The 18,680-nt window shown below is 40.8% G+C and overlaps 1 protein-coding gene across 2 annotated transcripts in view; it reads left to right on the top strand.

Annotated features, from left to right (window-relative positions):
- The window catches only part of AP3S2 (adaptor related protein complex 3 subunit sigma 2), a 61,049-nt gene that overhangs the window by 20,675 nt on the left and 21,694 nt on the right, over positions 1-18,680 (top strand). Inside the window, exon 4 of one of the 2 annotated variants that reach the window (XM_026000962.2) lies at positions 2,875-2,946. The exons of the other annotated variant lie outside the window; for it this stretch is intronic. Coding sequence (XP_025856747.1) covers positions 2,875-2,946 — 72 coding nt within the window. The remainder of the gene's footprint in view (positions 1-2,874; positions 2,947-18,680) is intronic. 2 annotated transcript variants of the gene reach the window in all.

The following is an 18,680-nucleotide window of genomic DNA, read 5'->3' as shown; positions in this document are numbered from 1 at the left end:
AAGGTTTTGCTTTAAGACATAGATACGATGCACTTTAATCTACCTTTGTCTTAATTTATAGCAGGTTTTGTATGAATTTTAACCTTTTAACAAATTTCCAAAACTGGATTATGCGTTTGATAGTAATTAAAATGATTTGCTACATTTTCGGGGAAGGGAATGTATTTTCTCATACACATCTATAAATATCAGTATTTTATATACTGTCCCATACTTTTATTCCTATGTTAGTATTTTACTATTTTAATGAGCAAAGCTATGCAGTGAATTTTGATACCTAGTAACACTAGTCATTCTTTTAAGTCCTATTGGGAACTTCCAGATTTCTAAGTTCATTTTTTTCTTTTAAAACTAGAGGCCATGTATATATATACACAAGGATAGAACAGGAGAGGAAACAATAGCAAGGAACTTTTTGGAAGGAGGAAAGAATATGGATGCTTGGTAATTGACTTGGTAAGTCCAAGGAAGCCACATCCTGGGCCAGCGTAGAGAAGGCTGACAGCCAAACTGCTACACTGCATGGAAGCCTCACAAGGCACAGAGCTGGCAGCACAGCCACTGGGTGTGGTGTGGAGTGGGCAAGGAAAGATGCCTGAGAACCAGTTAGATCCCTAAATCCTTTCCCTAGTTCTGGTTCTCTGGTTTGGGGGACACCAGACATGATTGATGGTGCATGTCATGGGGATCAAATGAACATGTGCCTTGTAAATGTTGTATACTGACTTCCTAGCCCTTTGCCACCACTTAGCACCCAAATTTTGGGTAGCTAGTCTTTTAGTCTTCAGGCTGGAAATCGTAAAATTTCTTTGGGAAATCTGAGCAATCTAAGGGGAAGGAATTTTAAAAAGGCTTAAGGGGATGAAGAGGAGGATCCCCAGCAAATAGCTAGAGTTGCAGAGCTTCCAATCAGCCTTTGATTCTTCTGATTAAAAAAACAAGGATAATCAGTAATCTGATAAAAGCCTCTAACATTGCAGATGGAGCTTAAATGAACAAACCATAAAGAGCAATGTAGAGGAGATAGAGACCATAAAAGAAAGGAAAACAATAAAACAAACAAACCTGTCTTTAAGCCACAGGGAAATAAAAAACGGACTGCTAAATAAAAAAGAAAAATGGAAGAAAATGTTCTCTTAGAAATTAAAGACCTGGACACCTGAGTGGCTCAGTCAGTTAAGAGTCTGCCTTGGGTCATGATCCTGGGGTCCTGGGATCAAGCTCCCTCATCAGGCTCCCTGCTCAGCAGGAAGCTTGCGTCTCCCTCTGCTTCTGCTTGTACACACGCGTGCGTGCACTCTCTCTGTGTCAAATAAAATTTTTTTTAGAAAAATTAAAAACCTGAGAGAAAACTGGAAGGGAAAGGATGAGAAGGGAAGCCTGGGTGACTCAATTCAGGTCATGATCCCAGAGTCCTGGGATGGAACCCTGTGTCAGGCTTCTTGCTCATCTGGGAGCATGCTTCTCCCTCTCCCTCTGTCAACCACTCCTCCTGCTTGTTCTTATTCTCTCTCTCAAATAAATTCATTCATTCATTCATTCATTCATTCATTCATTCCTTAAAGAAAGAAAAGAAAGGATAAGAAATTGAAGAGGTCAAATACCTCAGTAGAAGCAGCTCCAAAAGACATATTAGGGACAGGAAAGGGAGGAAATTCTTAACTAAATTATTTGATAAAATTTTCCCATACTGAAGGACTTGGAATTGCTGGATTGTAAGAGCTCACCAAGTGCCCACCTAGCACAGGATTGAAAATAAGCCTCTGTTCAAGGATGTTATCCTTACAGAAAAATATTCAGCCACTGCTAAAAATGTGAAGAGTTATGGATAGTGCTGTTATGAAATTATTATATGTGTTTTTTTGGCATATACATGTGTACATTTGTGGTGGGTATGTACTTAGGAGTAGAATTGATAATACAATGAGTAGCAAGTAAATAAATAATATAAATAATGTCAAATAGTTTTCCAAAGTGGTTAGAAATATGATTTCCACTTATATTAGTTTATACCCAGTCAAAAGCTGAAAACAACTCAAATGTCCCATCTGTAGGAGAACACATAAATATTTCTATTAAATACTGTTCAGCAGTGAATATGAGCAAGCTCTTTTATGACATGTAGCAACACAGAAGAATTCACAAGCACTGTTGAACAAAAGTCAGACAAAAAGCAGACATGTATGAAATCACCTATGTAAGTTCACAGACAGGCAGAACTAAGCTGTGATGATTGGAATCAGGATGGTGGCTACCTTTGGAGAGGGTGCTTTGTCTGAAGGGACATGAGGAGATCATCTAGGAGCTGTTAATATTCCATTGCAATATCTGGATGGTGGTTGGTTATGTGGCATGTTCATTCTGAACATTCATTAAGCTGCACCCTTATCATTTATACACTTTTCTGTTTAAATGTTATATTAAGTTAAAAAAAAAAAGTTGTATGTTAATTGATTCGTGGAAAGGTGTTTTGAGTTAATTGAAATTAGGACAAAACTATGACAATACCATAATAAAAATTTTTTGTATGGGTATATATGGAGACTTGTGGAAAGGACATAATACTGCAAGTAGTTGATATTTCAATTTGTTATTTTCCTATGTAAATTAGCACCTTATAGAGAGGGGAAGAAAACCCCGTGTGTTTAATACCAGTTGTATTGCTCTACCAAAAACAAGACTGTCCTGTCTTAGACTGTGCCCTCTAAATTGGGATAGGTAAGATGATTGCCTAAGTTGGTAGTTTTTTGGTTTGTTTTGAGATTTATCCTAAGGTAAATAGTATCATGACTGCCCCCCTTTACTTTTAAATGTGACATTTATAAAGATGTGAATATGTTCCTATTTCTTGATCTATTTTTCCTTGTTTCCTAGGTTTTTGTGGAGACCTTGGATAAGTGTTTTGAAAATGTTTGTGAATTGGATTTGATCTTCCATATGGATAAGGTACCTTCTCTCTCTAACCAGGGTTATTAGAAAGTTAAAAGCCTAGGATGCCTGGGTGGCTCAGTGGTTGAGTGTCTGCCTTTGGCTCAGGTCATGATCCCACGGTCCTGGGATCGAGTACCACATCAGGCTCCCCTTAAGGAGCCTGCTTTTCCCTCTGCCTATGTCTCTGCCTCTCTCTCTGTGTCTCTCATGAACAAATAACTAAAATCTTGAAAGAAGAAAGAAAGAAAGAAAGAAAGAAAGAAAGAAAGAAAGAAAGAAAGAAAGAAAGAGAGAGAGAGAGAGAGAGAAAGAAAGAAAGAAAGAAAGAAAGAAAGAAAGAAAGAAAGAAAGAGGGAGGGAGAGAGAAAGAAAGAAAGAAAGAAAGAAAGAAAGAAAGAAAGATTAAAAAAAAGAAAAAGAAAGAAAGATTAAAAAAAAGAAAAAGAAAGAAAGAAACAAAGAAAAAGAAACAAAGAAAGAAGAAAGGAAAGAAAAGAAAACTAAAAGCCTAGTATATCTCTATCTACCTCTACACACCTTTATGTACTTTCTTGTGGCTTTTTACTCTAGGTATAGTCCCAGACGTGTTTCATTTAAGAATTTATTAATAGTTTTGGGAGTGTTTTGCCAAGATCAGTTACCAGTTTTAACACACACATGAGATTACTGGGCCTATGTCACAGTTCATTTTTTTACAGACAGACTTTTTGGTAGAAGGCAGTAATGTCACTGTAATGACTGGCTGCCACAACAAAGGTGAGAGAAATTGTTTCATGTTGATAGTAAAATGAGTTTCCTTGGCATAATCCAGTGACAGTGTAACTTCGGAAGAATCATGACACACGGTCTTTTATCTTGCCAGTAAAGTTTGTAACTTTCCCAAAGAGTAATATAGAGTGACTCAGACATTTATAACATAGTTTGAGGTTGGTGATATTCTGTAGGGAAGCAGACTATCAGGCAGAATTGAAGTGGTGCAAAGTACATGTTCTCAGATCTGCTGCTGACATAACTTTGACATGGCTTGTGTCCTCACGTGTCAAGTTAAAGTTGGGAGATAGCCAGCGAGGGGCTAGGAACTGCCATGTGTATTTTATGGAGCTGAGCTTATGGTGTATCCTGTGCTGTTCACCTTAGATGTGCTTGGTCCTGGTTTTCTTCAGCTGATTGTCATCATAATGCTCTGTGGCCCGTGGAGAGAGTGAATGATTTTTTTAAGAGACAATGGCTTCTTGCTGAGCCATGATCCTTCATTACTCTTCATCCCAACGAGGTAGTTGTTCATAAATCTGCCATTGCTAGCACTGCCATCTAGAGGACTTTCTTGTCATTTTGAGTCTCCATCAGCTCTCCTGTTTCTCAGATGACACTCTGGCGAATGCAGGGAGTGTATTCTTATGGTTGGATGTTGAAAGGAGTGAAGTTTTCTCTCTCAACACCTAGCTTGGCTCTGAGGGTCTGTGAACAACTTGGTACAAGAGAATCACAGAAGCTCATTTTTACTGGAGATCCTTGCCTTGGGACTCCTTGACAGGCTCAAGGCATCCAGAGCTCACTGGTGCTTTTGAGGTGGTCCCTCTCCCTTTTCAAAGGAAAGAATCTTAGAAACTTCAGAGACCTTTTTGGCCCTCTTTGCAAGCATTTAGAGTTGCTTTAAGCTTGTTAGTTGTTCAAGGCGCTATATTATAATTTCTTTTAAGGAAAGCCATAGTTCAAACCCAGAGTCCATCTCTGCTAGTGGCTTTTAAAAGGAAATAAAAAGCCATCAATTTTTTTTCTTTCTTCTGTGTCTTATCTTCAAATAAGTTCCATAAAGTAGTTTGCTGCTGCTGCTGCTGCAGATTCCTTTTATAGTTTATAGAACTGTCTATTTTTAGTTCCTGACGTCAGGAAATTATCGTCCATATTTCCTGAGATTTTTGGAAAGTGATGGCACAAGGAGCCAGGACCTCACCCTGCTTACCTTTATAGTCTCTGAAGGTGTCTTCCAGCAGGTGATGTGCCCTCACGTAGAGTGGTTGCTAATTCAGGTGTATCTTCTACTGATAGGTAGGTAAAGGACCTGTCAGAGGACAATAGGAATGTCACCTTGAAGAAACCTCTCTATCCTAAGTCTCTACCTCCTCGCTCTTCCTTTCTTCCTGGCTTAGAGGAAAGTGTTTCTTTCATTCCATGTGTAGAACCAGATCCTTTTCCTGTCTCTCCCTGGCATACACCACAATGTCTGTACCTGTTCCTTCTGCTGTGGCTGCACTCCGTCACAGAACCCAGCTCCCTGTCCTGCTGCTACTCTTTTAACTGGTGTCTTATCTCCACCCTTGCATTTAAGGTGAATGTCTTGAATGCGTGAGTGATTTGCACTCAGTCTTGCATTTCTGCCTCATCTGTTCCCTTTCCAGAGCCCTGTTACCTGGTTTTCACTCTGACCCAAAAGGCGCTGATGATTTCCTAATCCTATTTGCCAGTATCACCTGGAAGATTTCTGTAGCACTCAATGTTACTGATCCTTCTGTGGAGCACTGCCTTCTTAGTCCTTTCTCCACTTTTTGCTTCTGTTACATAGAAGCCTCCTGGCTGTTCTCTTATTCTCTTTCCACCTCTCTCACTAACTTATGTTGTCAGTCATCTCTTACCTCGTTCTTGCTGTCCTGTTTTTAGCTAGATCTCATCCTTTTCTTTGACTTAAATTATTATCTGCCTGGGTAAGTCCCAAACTAATAATTTCTAGTCCAGTATGGCCTGAGTTCCATCTTTGAATTTCCCACTGCCGGATGGCATTTCTTCCTCCTTTCATTCCAGCATTTTATTTCTCCCTGCTACTTTTTAGACAAAGCCAGACTCAGCATGTGTCTCCTAAAAACCATTTCCTCCTCCAGCCTTCCTTTTCCAGTGGTGCTGCTATCATACTCTGGCAAATGTACTCAAAACCCCAAAACCTTGTCCAGAGGGGCACCACCAATAGCCAATCACCACCAATAGCCAATCAGTTGCTAAAATCTGTTGCTTCTCTCCATAGACTCCTTATATCCATTCTTACATTCACCAGTTATTAACATTTGGCATACTTGCTTTTATATCTCTCTACATACATATATGCTTTTCTTCTCTACCCATCTGAGTTAGTGGCGGACATCATGACATCTCATCCCTAAATACTTCAGCAGACATCTGAAAGCAAGGACATTGTCTTATATAACATATTGCACATAATTCTGTAATTAATGTAATAAATTAACCATAACATGCTTAACATATTTAACATACTTAACATAACTAATAAATGTTGTTACTCAATATATAGCTCATATTTAAATTTCCTCTCTTACCCCAGTAATGTCCATTATATTTTTGTTACTGATTCTGACTATGGGTCAAGCACTGTCTTTAGTTATGTTGTGTCTGTTAGGCTTTCAAATCTTATTTCTGTTATCTTCTTGTTGACCCTGCATGTCATAATTATATTTTTTTCCCTCAAGCACCTGTTGGACTATCTGCTCCCTTGAACACAGACCAGTTTTGGTCCCTGTTATCAAGCCTTGATCTGCTGGCCAGACATTCAAGGGTGTCGACAGTTGTCCCTATTTTATCTTAGCCTTGCTTACCATTACTTCTTGCCAGATACCTCTTGCTGCAGCCAGACTGGACTAGTCTTAGTCATGTTGTAATTCCTGCTCAGAATCTCTGCCTGAATTGCTTTTTTACATCTTTTTATAACTGAATCCAGCCCGTCTTTCAGGCTCAGCTTGAATCCTACCCCCTAAAGCTTATCTTCCTTACACTAGCCTATCATGATCTCTGTGGACCATTTATAGTGCTATTTCTGGCTATGTGTACCTTAGTCTATATAAGTTGGTATGTTTTCCCTACTTGATTAGACCGTGGTTTGCCCTGTCGTCCTTACTAAATCCAGCATGGTACCTGAGTGGGGTAGGGTAGTCGTCACATGAAGTGTCCCAAAGATTCCCAGGTAACTAGACTCAAAAGGTTGTTCATGATTTAAACTGCTGCAGGCTGGATGAAGTCTGATTTCACAGTCTTTGGGATAGTCTTCAATACAGACTGTGCCATTTGGAGCTTATCTTACCTGGGATGGTTAGTTCCCTTTTGCTTTCAGAAATCCCCAAACACAGCTCAATGTCATGACTAAGTTGGGTGTTGATGTTAATTATGGTGAATTGAGTTTTGTTCAAAGAAAACTATGTGGGTAGCCTAACATTTTGATCTACTAGTGCTTTATCAGCAAAGCTGGATTTGGCACTCGTTGACGGCTTTCAAAATTTGGTCATCAGAATTATAATTCAGTGGTGGTGCCAAGGGAATTTATCTAGCCTTTTTCTAGTCTTGAGTTTGCAATGGGCTGTCTCAGGAGACTTGGAACATATGCTTTTGGGTGAGTCTGAAGCCAAGAAACCTCAGTATGGAATTTAAAAATCTCTGCTAAGTATAGGCTGCTGAAATGGAAAAATGCTGATTGCTCAAGATTAGAAAGAACTGGTGAGCCCAAGATGAAAGGATCATAAACGTAATAAAGGAGGGTGCTCATTTAATGTCCCTTCTGGGAACATAGCTTGTGATAACAGAGCCCATTAAGGTGCTCCACACCTTAATGACAGTCAGGTCCTCCACACCCTAGTGACATAAAGCAGGTATTCTGATTGCTAGTCTCCAAGAATGGAAGAAAAAGTGAGGGACACATATTTTGTTTGTTTTTAGTGATGAAGGAGTTGCTGTTTTGGCATAGAAGAATAAGACATTCTGTTTGAGTTTTAGTGCTTGAGAAGGTGCTAGTTGGCCTGCTAAGCATCCCTGGCTACTTATTTTTTTTTTGAAAATGCCTAAGAGAGAGGAGGGGAGTGTAGGCCAGCCATTTGTCCCATCGCATCCTGAGCCCTTCTCTACTGATGCTTGATAGATAAGAATTCTGTAACAGAATATTTTTCAGAGGCCAATATCTTATCCTTTCAGAACAACTGACAGAGACTAGCAATGATGATTTCTTAAATTTCCTATGTCACTATACTTTGTTTAGAAAGAAAGAAAAGCTAAGACTGCTCCAAACCACTCTTATTGTCTGCTACACTACACGTTTTACTTTCCTTACTTGAACTTTGCACTGCCTCATTGTCTGCCAATTGAAATTGCACAGAGCCTATTTACTTTGTTTAATCATTCCTTATTAATGGTTAAGGGCATTAGGATGACAGTGTACACAACACAGTAAAATCTGACCTTTAGAGGCCTCCGTTTGTTATCCTTCCTTTTCAATAAAACCCACTGTTTGTCAAGATTGTAGTCAATGGCAAGGCTTATTACTAATGATATTACTGGGATATGTTGCAGATAAAACAAATTATATATTGTTGATTTGTAGGCCCCCTAAAAGGCTGGGATTGAGATTAATTCCATTGTTCTTGCTGTTATCCTTGATGATTCAAGAGAGAATTGGCCTATTCTGAGGCAAAACCCAGAATTTCTTAATCCCTAGTTGAGAACCCTTTGCCAGGCTTGATGTTTGTATCAATCTAGGTAGACAAGGTAATATATAACTCCATAATTCCAGTAGCTTATATAGCCACAGGGTTTATCCCTCACTTATGCTGTGTGGCCATTGTGGTGTTTCTGTTCACTATAGTCACTTGGGTGTTTAGGCTGATGAAATCCTCCTCAACCTCTACTTCCAGCTGGGCACTTGTGCCCTGGCTCTTAAAATGACACACCACCCCACCGTACTCACATTTCATTGGTCCGGGGAAGTTACCTGCCTACACCTAAGTGACTAGAGAAGTGCACTCCTCCAATGCACCCAGGGTTAGAGGGAACCTGAAATAGTTAGAAATAATACTAATGACTACCACACTTTTTTCATGTATTTTCTTAGAAGAAAAGCTGACATTTTCAGAATCACTTTATAAGCAAGAACTTAGAAGTTTTGTTATCTGAAAGAATGCTCATGTAAGAAGGAAGCATGATTGACTCTTAAAAGCATCTCATGTAGCAGCTTTTCAGTTTCTCTACCAGAATTTATGGCATTCATATCCTATACCTATCATGTAAAGTTAAGGTGTTTAAGAAATTAAAATTCCTTTAAAAAAAATTAAAATTTCTCAACAGAATAAATTGCTTCCATATCTGGGAGACAGTTACCTCCTTCCTTTTAGAGGCTTTCCTCAAATTGTCTATCCTTACCTTGGTTCTCTGACCTAAAGTACTAATGTCTGTTGAGAATGTTTTTTGTCTTTTTCCTCCCTCTGGTTATTAGACGAATAAGAAACATTAATGAGAAGGACGCTGTGCTAGATATAGAGATACAAAAATGGAACAAATGCCCAACTCTCAAGAAGCTCATAGTCCAGCTAGAAAGGTGGGTCCCATAGAGGCATTCCTTAGTAAGCAACATTTTTGGAAAAGATTCCATAAGTTGAGTGTAATTTCTTAGTAGGCAGCATGTTATATGAGGGGGCTCTCTTTTTACACCACCTCTTATAGAAGTGAACACAAGCACTGCATTTAGTCACATGTGTGTATATATATACACACACACACACACACACACACATATATATTATCTTTGCATGTAGTATTTCGTAAAACTAAAGTATGTATGTATGCTTATATATATATAGAAAATGTATATAGAAAAATATAATATCTAATCATGAGTTCTTTTATTTAATGATATGTAATCAGAGGTAGAGAGAAGAGTGGGACTTTGAAGAGATGGCTATTTCTGAGGCTAGGCTCTGAAATGGAGGTAGGCAGGGTAGATGGTGGCCCATCTCCACTTTTGGCTAGGTGTTGGGTCCTAGACATGGGAGCATGTTAGGCAGCCTGTGAATGCAGCGGTCTGTTCTGGTAACAACATGGGTGAGCTTGGGAGAGTACCATAGGTGTGGCAGCCCAAAGTCAACTAGATGGGGAAAAACCCTAGCAGCCTGAGGTGGAAGATCAGTGCTGCCACAGAGGAGCAATGAAGGCTATATAAATTCCTGGGTAGAGCACTCATCAAGAGGAGGGGTAGTCACAGAAAGGGAAATTAATATTGATTGGGCAGCTGCCTGGTGCTAGACATTACACTGGGAACTTTACGCCCAGTCATCTTTTGTAAAGGAGGTGGTAATATTCCTGTATAACAAATTGGCAAGCCACCCTCTTGCACTGTTGGTGGGAATGTGAACTGCTGCAGCCACTCTGGAAAACTGTGTGGAGGTTCCTGGAAGCGTTAAAAATAGATCTGCCCTATGACCCAGCAATTGCACTGCTGGGGATTTACCCCAAAGATACAGATGCAGTGAAACGCCGGGACGCCTGCACCCCGATGTTTATAGCAGCAATGTCCACAATAGCCAAACTGTCGAAGGAGCCTCGGTGTCCATCGAAAGATGAATGGATAAAGAAGATGCAGTATATATATACAATGGAATATTACTCAGCCATTAGAAACGACAAATACCCACCATTTGCTTCGACATGGATGGAACTGGAGGGTATTATGCCGAGTGAAATAAGTCAGTCAGAGAAGGACAAACATTATATGGTCTCACTCATTTGGGGAATATAAAAAATAGTGAAAGGGAATAAAGGGGAAAGGGGAAAAATGAGTGGGAAATATCAGAAAGGGAGACAGAACATGAGAAACTCCAAACTCTGGGAAATGAACTAGGGGTGGTTGAAAGGGAGGTGGGCGGGGGGGGGGGGGTGACTGGGTGATGGGCACTGAGGGGGGCACTTGATGGGATGAGCACTGGATGTTATTCTATATGTTGGCAAGTTGAACACCAATAAAAAATAAATTTATAAAAAGAAAATCAGCAAGCCAAGTCTCAGGCTGAAATGCTTAGAACATTAAAAACCCACGTTCTTTCATTAAATTTCAGAATTTGACAGTTTTAAAGCATGAATATTATGATAGATATGTAGACAATCAAAGAATTGTTCATTTTTCATTCTAAAACCAGAATTCAAAAAGATAAAGCAGTAGGAAGTGAAGGTATGGCAAAGGGTGGGCAGGAGTCTGTGAACATTAGGGGAGACTTGGACTCAACCAAACATTCAGCTCCAGCTACTCAGGGTCTGCCAATGGAGCCTTATTGACCTTTTGGGTAGTGTAGTTTTTCATAGAATTGCTGGTATTTAGCATCCCTGACCCCCTAGACTAAATGCCAGTAGGGCTCCTGCCTGATACATGTGCAGATGCCCTGTTGGGTGTTGGCACAGTTTGAAGGAGTGAATAGTGAGCAGACTGTAGAGAGCCTCATCCTCTGTGGTGGTGAGTCCAGTGGGCATTTCCCAGGGACCTTCTCATCAAGCCATTTCCACACTTCCTCCTTAAAGCATTATTGGTTCCTAGTCCCCATTGCACACGTTCAACTGTACTGACCATTCCATCTGGCTTTTTGGGCTGCTGACCCCTCGTATATTAATCACTCTTCTCTTTTCTTTTCGACACTCTCAGGAAATCTCATACAGTTATCTCTGTTGGTAACTTCTAAATTACCAACCGAACTCACTTCAGTTCAAACTCGCTTATGTCCAAAACTGAATCTGTAGCCCCCTGCATCCCCAGACTGACAACTCTCAGTTGTCACCTGAGAGTTGACTCACCCTTCAAGGAAGCTAGTCTTCAAAAAACCTTTCTCACATTCCTCTCCCTACCCATAGATGGAAATGAGTATCTTGCCTTGTTCTCCTCCGCCCCTCAGCACCCTTCAACTACTTTTGCCATTGCCTCTAATGTAGTGTGTTTTTGCTTACTTATCTGATTAAGAGCACAGAGTCCAGAGCCTGCATCCCTGGGCTTGAATCCTGGTTCCGCCACATAGGAACTATATGACTTATGCCTTAGGAACTTATATGTGGACAGGGAATCATGGTAGCACATAGCTCTTGTTTGTTTGCCCCTTTTCTCCCTCATACCATTATTAAGGTGGAGATCAGACTGTCTCGTTCACTACTGTGAATCTGGTTAACAGTACTTGGTAACATTCTAGTTACTCAATCGTTGAGTACATTTATCCATCCACTATTCTAGGTGCTTGGGAAAGTTAATAAAACATTCCTATCTTCATGAACCTTTTATCTGGTAGGGGAAGACAAAATATAGATCAGGTGGTAATAAGGCAGGGGAGAAAATAGAGCCGGCTAAGGGTTGGGTATATCTGGTGGCTGGGGAAGGTATCTCTGATAAGGTGTGAGTAAATATCCAAAAAACTAGGAGAAGTGAGCAAGATGTGGCTTTCTGGACAGAAACATTCTGAGTAGATAGAATAGCAGGTACAGCGACCTGGAGGCCAGTATGGCTGGATGGAAGTGAGAAACGGGAGATATAGTGACCATTGAACAACATGGTTTTGAACTGTATGGGCCCACTTATATGCAAGTTTTTTTTTTTTTAATAAATATAGTCTAGTACTCTATATTTCTCTTCCTTATGATTTTCTTAATGTTTTCTCTAGCTTTATTGTAAGAATACACTATAGAATACATTACAGCATACAAAGTACGTGTTACTTGACTGTTTATATTATCAGCAAGGCTCCCATTTAACAGTAGGCTATTAGGAGTTAAGTTTTGGGAAAGTCAGAATTTCCATGCAGATTTTTTACTCTGTGTGTTGAAGGGGGCGGTTGTTGGTCAGTGCTCCTAGCTCCCAAGTAATTCAAGGGTCACCTGTGTAATAAGAGTTAGGTCATTGTAAGCCATTGTTACAGAAGAAATTAGAGTTATTGCCTCTGGGGAGGGGAACTAGGTAAGTGTAGGGAATTACTTTTGACAAATGTTTGTACTTTTGACAATGTATTGCCTGTTTATTGCTTGGGGTCTTAAGGCCAACTCCACTGAAGAATACAGGCAATTCTCTTTCTATACAAGCTTTATTGCCTAGCATTGTAAACAGTTAAATCGCTCTCTGTTGCTCTAAGGCAGAGTCTGAGCTTGAAGCCAGATAAATTGATAGATGGTTTGCAAATTAGTCCCTTTACCCTAGCCTAGGAACTATGATTTATGCCCAGAGCACAAGTGGGGAGGGCCAAGGGAGTGTGTGCAGAGCAAGGGTAATGGCCCAGAGTGTGCCTTAGGATACATTTATTAGCCTGAAAGCAGATGGATCTATAGGCTTGGTGAAAGCAATATACTCCATTTAATTCTCAGTCATTGTGAAATCTTTGTGGCCTTATCTATTTATGACCTCAAGAATTAAGGTTCACATTCTGTAGAGAACAAATTATTGAACCCATTTGTGATGTCAGCTAGTTGTGCCATGGTACCATGAGATATTTTCAGCAGCTGTGGTAGAGGCCTGCCCTGGTCCACCCCCACTGGTTTAACTGCTGAGAGTACTAAAGAAGAGTTCTCCTGTCAAAGCCAGGAGCTGAGCACTTCCCTGTTTTTTGACCAGTCGCTACATAAGTGTGGCCCTTTAGATTTTTCAGAATCTACATGCCTGAATTTACCCTGTATGTGTCATATTTAATGTTGATTATGGAAACCTCAAGAAAGGAAGGCTCTCTGCTGACTGGGCCTGACCCCCTGGGCTTTAAGACTGGTGCTCCTTTTCCTAGCTACAGAGTGAGAAAAATGGGTGTGTGGCCCATATCTCAGTCCCTGGGCACCCTGCTGGCTTTCTCTTTATGCATATATTCATCCTTGAGCACACATATGGTTTGATCAAAATGGTGATGATATCTACATTTCTTTCTTAAAAAAAAAAAAAAGATTTTATTTATTTATTTAATTTTATTTTATAGAGACAGCAAGAGAGCAAGAGTGCGTTTGCCAAGCAGGGAGAGGGGCAAAGGGAAAAGCAGAAAATCCCAGCTCAATCCCATGACCCCAAGGACATGACTCAAGCCAAAGCCAACAGTCAGACACCCAACCAGCAGACATCTAGGTGTCCCATGACATCTACATTTCATTCTAACCAAGTTAAAGGCTGTATTTCCCAAAGTGTGCGATACTCCTTCATCTGGATGATCTGCCATCACACCAGACCACCCATATTCTCCCCACTCTACCTCCTCTCCTGCCTACCTTTCACCCACTAACTTCTCCACCCAGTATCTTCTCAACTTCCCCAGCATGTCAGTACATTATCTTCCTTCAGGGCATGCAGTCTCAGAGATGCCTGCTTTACCTTCCAGTTCCAAGTGATCACCAGGTGGTCTTGGTTCTTTCAGTATTTTCAGAAGGTCTACTTCTTCTTTTTTTTCTCTTTTTTCTTTTTTTTTTTCTTCCTCTGACCTGAATCCAGGTAACTAACATTATAGTTCTAGCAGCTATATCCAGTCTCTCCGCCAACCTCCCTCACTTGTCTAATCTTCCATAGAAAATATTTCTCCCATTTTCCCTCCTGTTGACATTCTTCCCTTTTGTGTCCAAGGATCTCTGGATTGTGGACCCTCATTGCCCTTAGGATCTCTCTGCTTTGGGACACAGACCTCTCAGGCCCATCAGACAGGTCTTCCATATATACTTCCGTACATACTATGACAATTTGTACCTCTTTGCCTGTGCCCACACCAGTCCCCCTTCCTCCCAACACCCTCACTTTTCGTCGTGTCAGGCTTTCCAGGCTTCAAGGCCCAGCCCTTTGATGAAGCCTTCTCTGAATTTCAGTGTTCTAGTTCTTTAGGTTATTTGTCTTGCCCTTCTTCTAAAGTTTTTAGTCTCCATTGTTTCCAGTATATTGAAAATTCTTAGAAGAGCATCAGTTTGTAATGCTTTGTTGATTTTCTGAACAGCACAGGGCACTGAAATATAGTTGATCAGTTGACATGTAATAAATTTGTGTCCTAATTCTCTTTGTGTGGGTTTTTTTTTTTTTTTTTAAGATTTTATTTATTTATTCATGAGAGACGCAGAGACACAGGCAGAGGGCGAAGCAGGCTCCATGCAGGGAGCTCGACGTCGGACTCGATCCTGGGTCTCCAGGATCATGCCCTGGGCTGAAGTCGGTGCTAAAATGCTGAGCCACCTGGGCTGCCCTCTATGTGTGGTTTTTAAAAAACTTTTCGAAGTGCTTTTTAGATATATCTGATCAGCACAGTGAGAGGCCTCTTTTTGTAAACCAGATTTTAATTAGTCCTTGACTTTTAAGGTTTATGACCTGTGCATGCTCACTAGTTTCAAGGTAGGACTCTGCTTTGCTCTTGCTCCCTTGGGAGATGGATAGTCTTTGAATGGATGCAGAAGGAGTTCCTATATTCCTTGAGGAAGTTCTGCCTGAAGTGACTTTGTAGACTTCTGTCTTTACTGGATTCTAGTTGTGCTACATAAGCAACCATCTTGAAGAAAGACATCCTAGTGCCTCACTGTCATCAGTTGTAAAACAGGGATGATACCATACTTCATTGATTCTTGCACTCCCGTTTTTGATATATTTGTCACGTTCACATCCCAGGTCAGGATTTGTCTTACTTCACTGGCACTTCATAGTTTAATTGGCAATATTTTTCTCTTTTAGTGGTACGTAAAATAATGGTGTTTTTATAATTGGTGGAGTACAGTAACTTGGCTTTGGTGAAATACAGTAACAGCCACCACTTTTGGTTATTTTGAGGATTAGAGTTAGTAAGTAGTTGTCTATCTCAAGAAATAGTGATCTTGTCTTTATTTTTACTTTTTTCCCACTGTTCTCTCTGCCTCCAGTATTACTCCCTTAAATCTATCCTTTACACACCTGCCTAATGACATTAAAAATGTGTTTTGACTGTCTGCCTCCCTTGTTTGAGTTATTCAGGGGCTCTGTATCCTATACAGTAGTGATTCTTTTTTTTTTTTTAAAGACGTATTTATTTATTTATTTATTTATTTATTTATTTATTCATGAGAGACACATGAGAGAGAAAGAGAGAGAGAGAGAGGCAGAGACACAGGCAGAGGGAGAAGCAGGCTCCATGCAAGGAGCCCGATGTGGGACTTGATCCCAGGACTCCAGGATCATGCCCTGGGCCAGAGGCCGGCTGTAAACCGCTGAGCTACTCAGGTGTCCCACAGTAGTGATTCCTAAAGAGAAGGAGGACCTGCCTCACTCCTTGCCCTGAGAACCCTTATGAATGTGAAATGACACCTGTGTGATTGAGGAAATGTGTCATACAAATGCATTTTCATTAGTGTAGAAAGAGTTGGGGGCCATTGCCAAAGTAATGGCACTGAGGCCTTTTCACATTGTTTACAAAGATCTCTGACACCTGTCCCAGCCTGCCTCTCTAGGCTTACCTCTCACCATTTCCTGCTTTGAGCTTTGTGCTACAGCAATACTGAGTTACTGATATAACTTGTATTTAGGGATGTAATAAATTCACAAGTTTCTGATCCAGCATGTAAAGGGCTAGAGAGAGTGGAGCAGGGCCCATGACCATCCCAGGAGCAGTGCTTTAGGAGGAATGGGAGCTAAGGGGATGTAGATCATCTCCTTAAAAACAGGTTTGTGGATTGGATCATGGCACTTGAAATTTTTTCTTGATGGTCAAATAAATTGTGCTTCTCTTACCTGACTTCCTGCCATTTGGTCAGATAAAGAAGAGTGATAATCCCAGAGTAGAGGGCAGGGACTTATTTATTGCGGCTTCAGCAGGCAGAGGTAAGGGCAGGGGATGGAAATGGTTCCAAGCACATCACAGCTCAGAACAATTAAGAACATTTCTGACAGTTACTGTTGTTCCACAGTAGGCTGGGCAGCTTAGAAACGCAGTGGACTCTCTCCACTTAGGGGAAGGATCTGTTCTGCCTCAAGACCTAAAGTAATTCCTGCATTGGGAAGGAGGTTGTACAAGATGATTTTGATTATAATTACTCTATTAACGGGACGCCTGGGTGGCTCAGTGGTTGAAAGTCTGCCTTTGGCTCAGGTTGTGATCTTGGGGTCCTGGGATCGAGTCCCACATTGGGCTCCTCACAGGGAGCCTGCTTCTCCCTTTGCCTGTGTCTCTGTCTCTCTCTCTCTCTCTGTCTCTCATGAATAAATAAATAAAAATTAAAAATAATACTAATTATTAACTAGTATTCATCAAATGCTTATTTACATTTCAGGCACATAATAGCTAGGTGCCTGAAGTACAATGTCTCATTTATTTCCTGCATCATTTTATTTTGTCTTTAGATGAGGCAAAAACTCTAGTTCTCAGGTAAGAACTCTAGTTCTCCCCATTTTACCAAAGAAGAAGCTGAGCTCAGAGATAGGAAACCTCAGTTTCTCGAAGGCTACACAATTCTGATACGTAGCCGAGACAGAATTCAGACCCTGGATTTGCTGGTTCCAGAGCCTGTGCTCTCCACATGTTGCCCTTAGTGTCGTCTCCTGCTCTAGCATCCTCAGTGTGGAAAGAAATGTATCTGGGTCATGTTTTGTTAGTAGATAACCAATCAGAGAGAGGATGAAACTCAAGAGGACAAGGCCTGGGTCATTTCCTTTACCCAGTACCTGTACTTACCATTTGGGACCAGCATTGCAAAATACTGAAGATAGGCAGGAGGTGAAGGAGGATGAAAAGGTAGACGAGTAAGAAAGTCTTGCTGGCATATCTTTAAGAACTTATTTCACGGAGCATTCTGACTCACAATAGGCATTCTTTGGGAAAGAGAAAAAAATTGGAAAAAAGGAATAATATACAATGAGCATGCTTTGCTGCAGTCAACTGTATATACTCAAACAGTGTCAAACATGAAGCCAGTGAGTGAGGAGTCCTTTTATTAAAGAACTGTTAGGGGAGCATGGAGAATAGTTCATGAGTTACAGGGCAATGTGCTGTCTCCTCTGCCCATATACCTTCTCCATTTACCAGTTCGAGGCCCACCCTCCTCTGAACTTCCGTAGCATTTTGTACTAGGATCAGAGTACTATTACAGCCTTCCTTTTATTACAGTTCATTTTGTTCATGCTTTATCTTCCTTACTTGATTCTAAACCCGTTGAGGACAGGGTTCACATCTTATCTTCATTTCCTCCTTCCAGCTCTTACCATTTTGTGATGTTAAGCATATTTGAAAACAGATACTGCTTGAGGTCACATTCTTCTGGTGAAAATGAGTGAATGCCCCGAACTAACACATCCTCTTGTGTGTAGGGAGTACAGGTGGGCTCAGATGAACATATTTAACTCATACAGATTCAACTCTTACCATTTGGAAAAAAGATAAAGGATGAAAATTCCAAATACAGACTGATGTCACGCACAATTCTGCTCCATTCATGTGTGCCTGGAGTGAGTGTGAAATAGGAGCCTGGGATCGGCTCTTCTCTGTCTCTGCTCTTTTTTTTTTTTTTTAATAAATTTTTTTAGTTTATTTATGATAGTCACACAGAGAGAGAGAGGCAGAGACACAGGCAGAGGGAGAAGCAGGCTCCATGCACCGGGAGCCCGATGTGGGATTCGATCCCAGGTCTTCAGGATCGCGCCCTGGGCCAAAGGCAGGCGCCAAACTACTGCACCACCCAGGGATCCCTGTCTCAGCTCTTACTGTGGCTGTCAAGTGCCTCTCATAAGCATCTTCTGCTGCTTGGAGTGACTTTAATGCTTATAGACACAATACAGATTTCAGTCTGTATGGTCCCTAGCTAGTGCTAGCTGGAAGAAAAAAAGCAGCAGTGCCATTGAGGAAGGAAGACTACGGCAATGTCAGGGATGGGGGGCTATGTATGTTTCCATCTCTTTTGATGGCTTACAGCTTAAACTCATGTAAGATGAGATTCCACTAGATTCCCTTCCTGTTTCACTGAAAGAATGTGTGATTATGTGAATGTGAAAAGGAAGGAAA

The sequence above is a fragment of the Vulpes vulpes genome, chromosome 14 (genome assembly GCF_048418805.1).
Source record: "Vulpes vulpes isolate BD-2025 chromosome 14, VulVul3, whole genome shotgun sequence".
Taxonomy (NCBI): domain Eukaryota; kingdom Metazoa; phylum Chordata; class Mammalia; order Carnivora; family Canidae; genus Vulpes; species Vulpes vulpes.
This window is presented reverse-complemented; position numbering and strand designations above follow the sequence as displayed.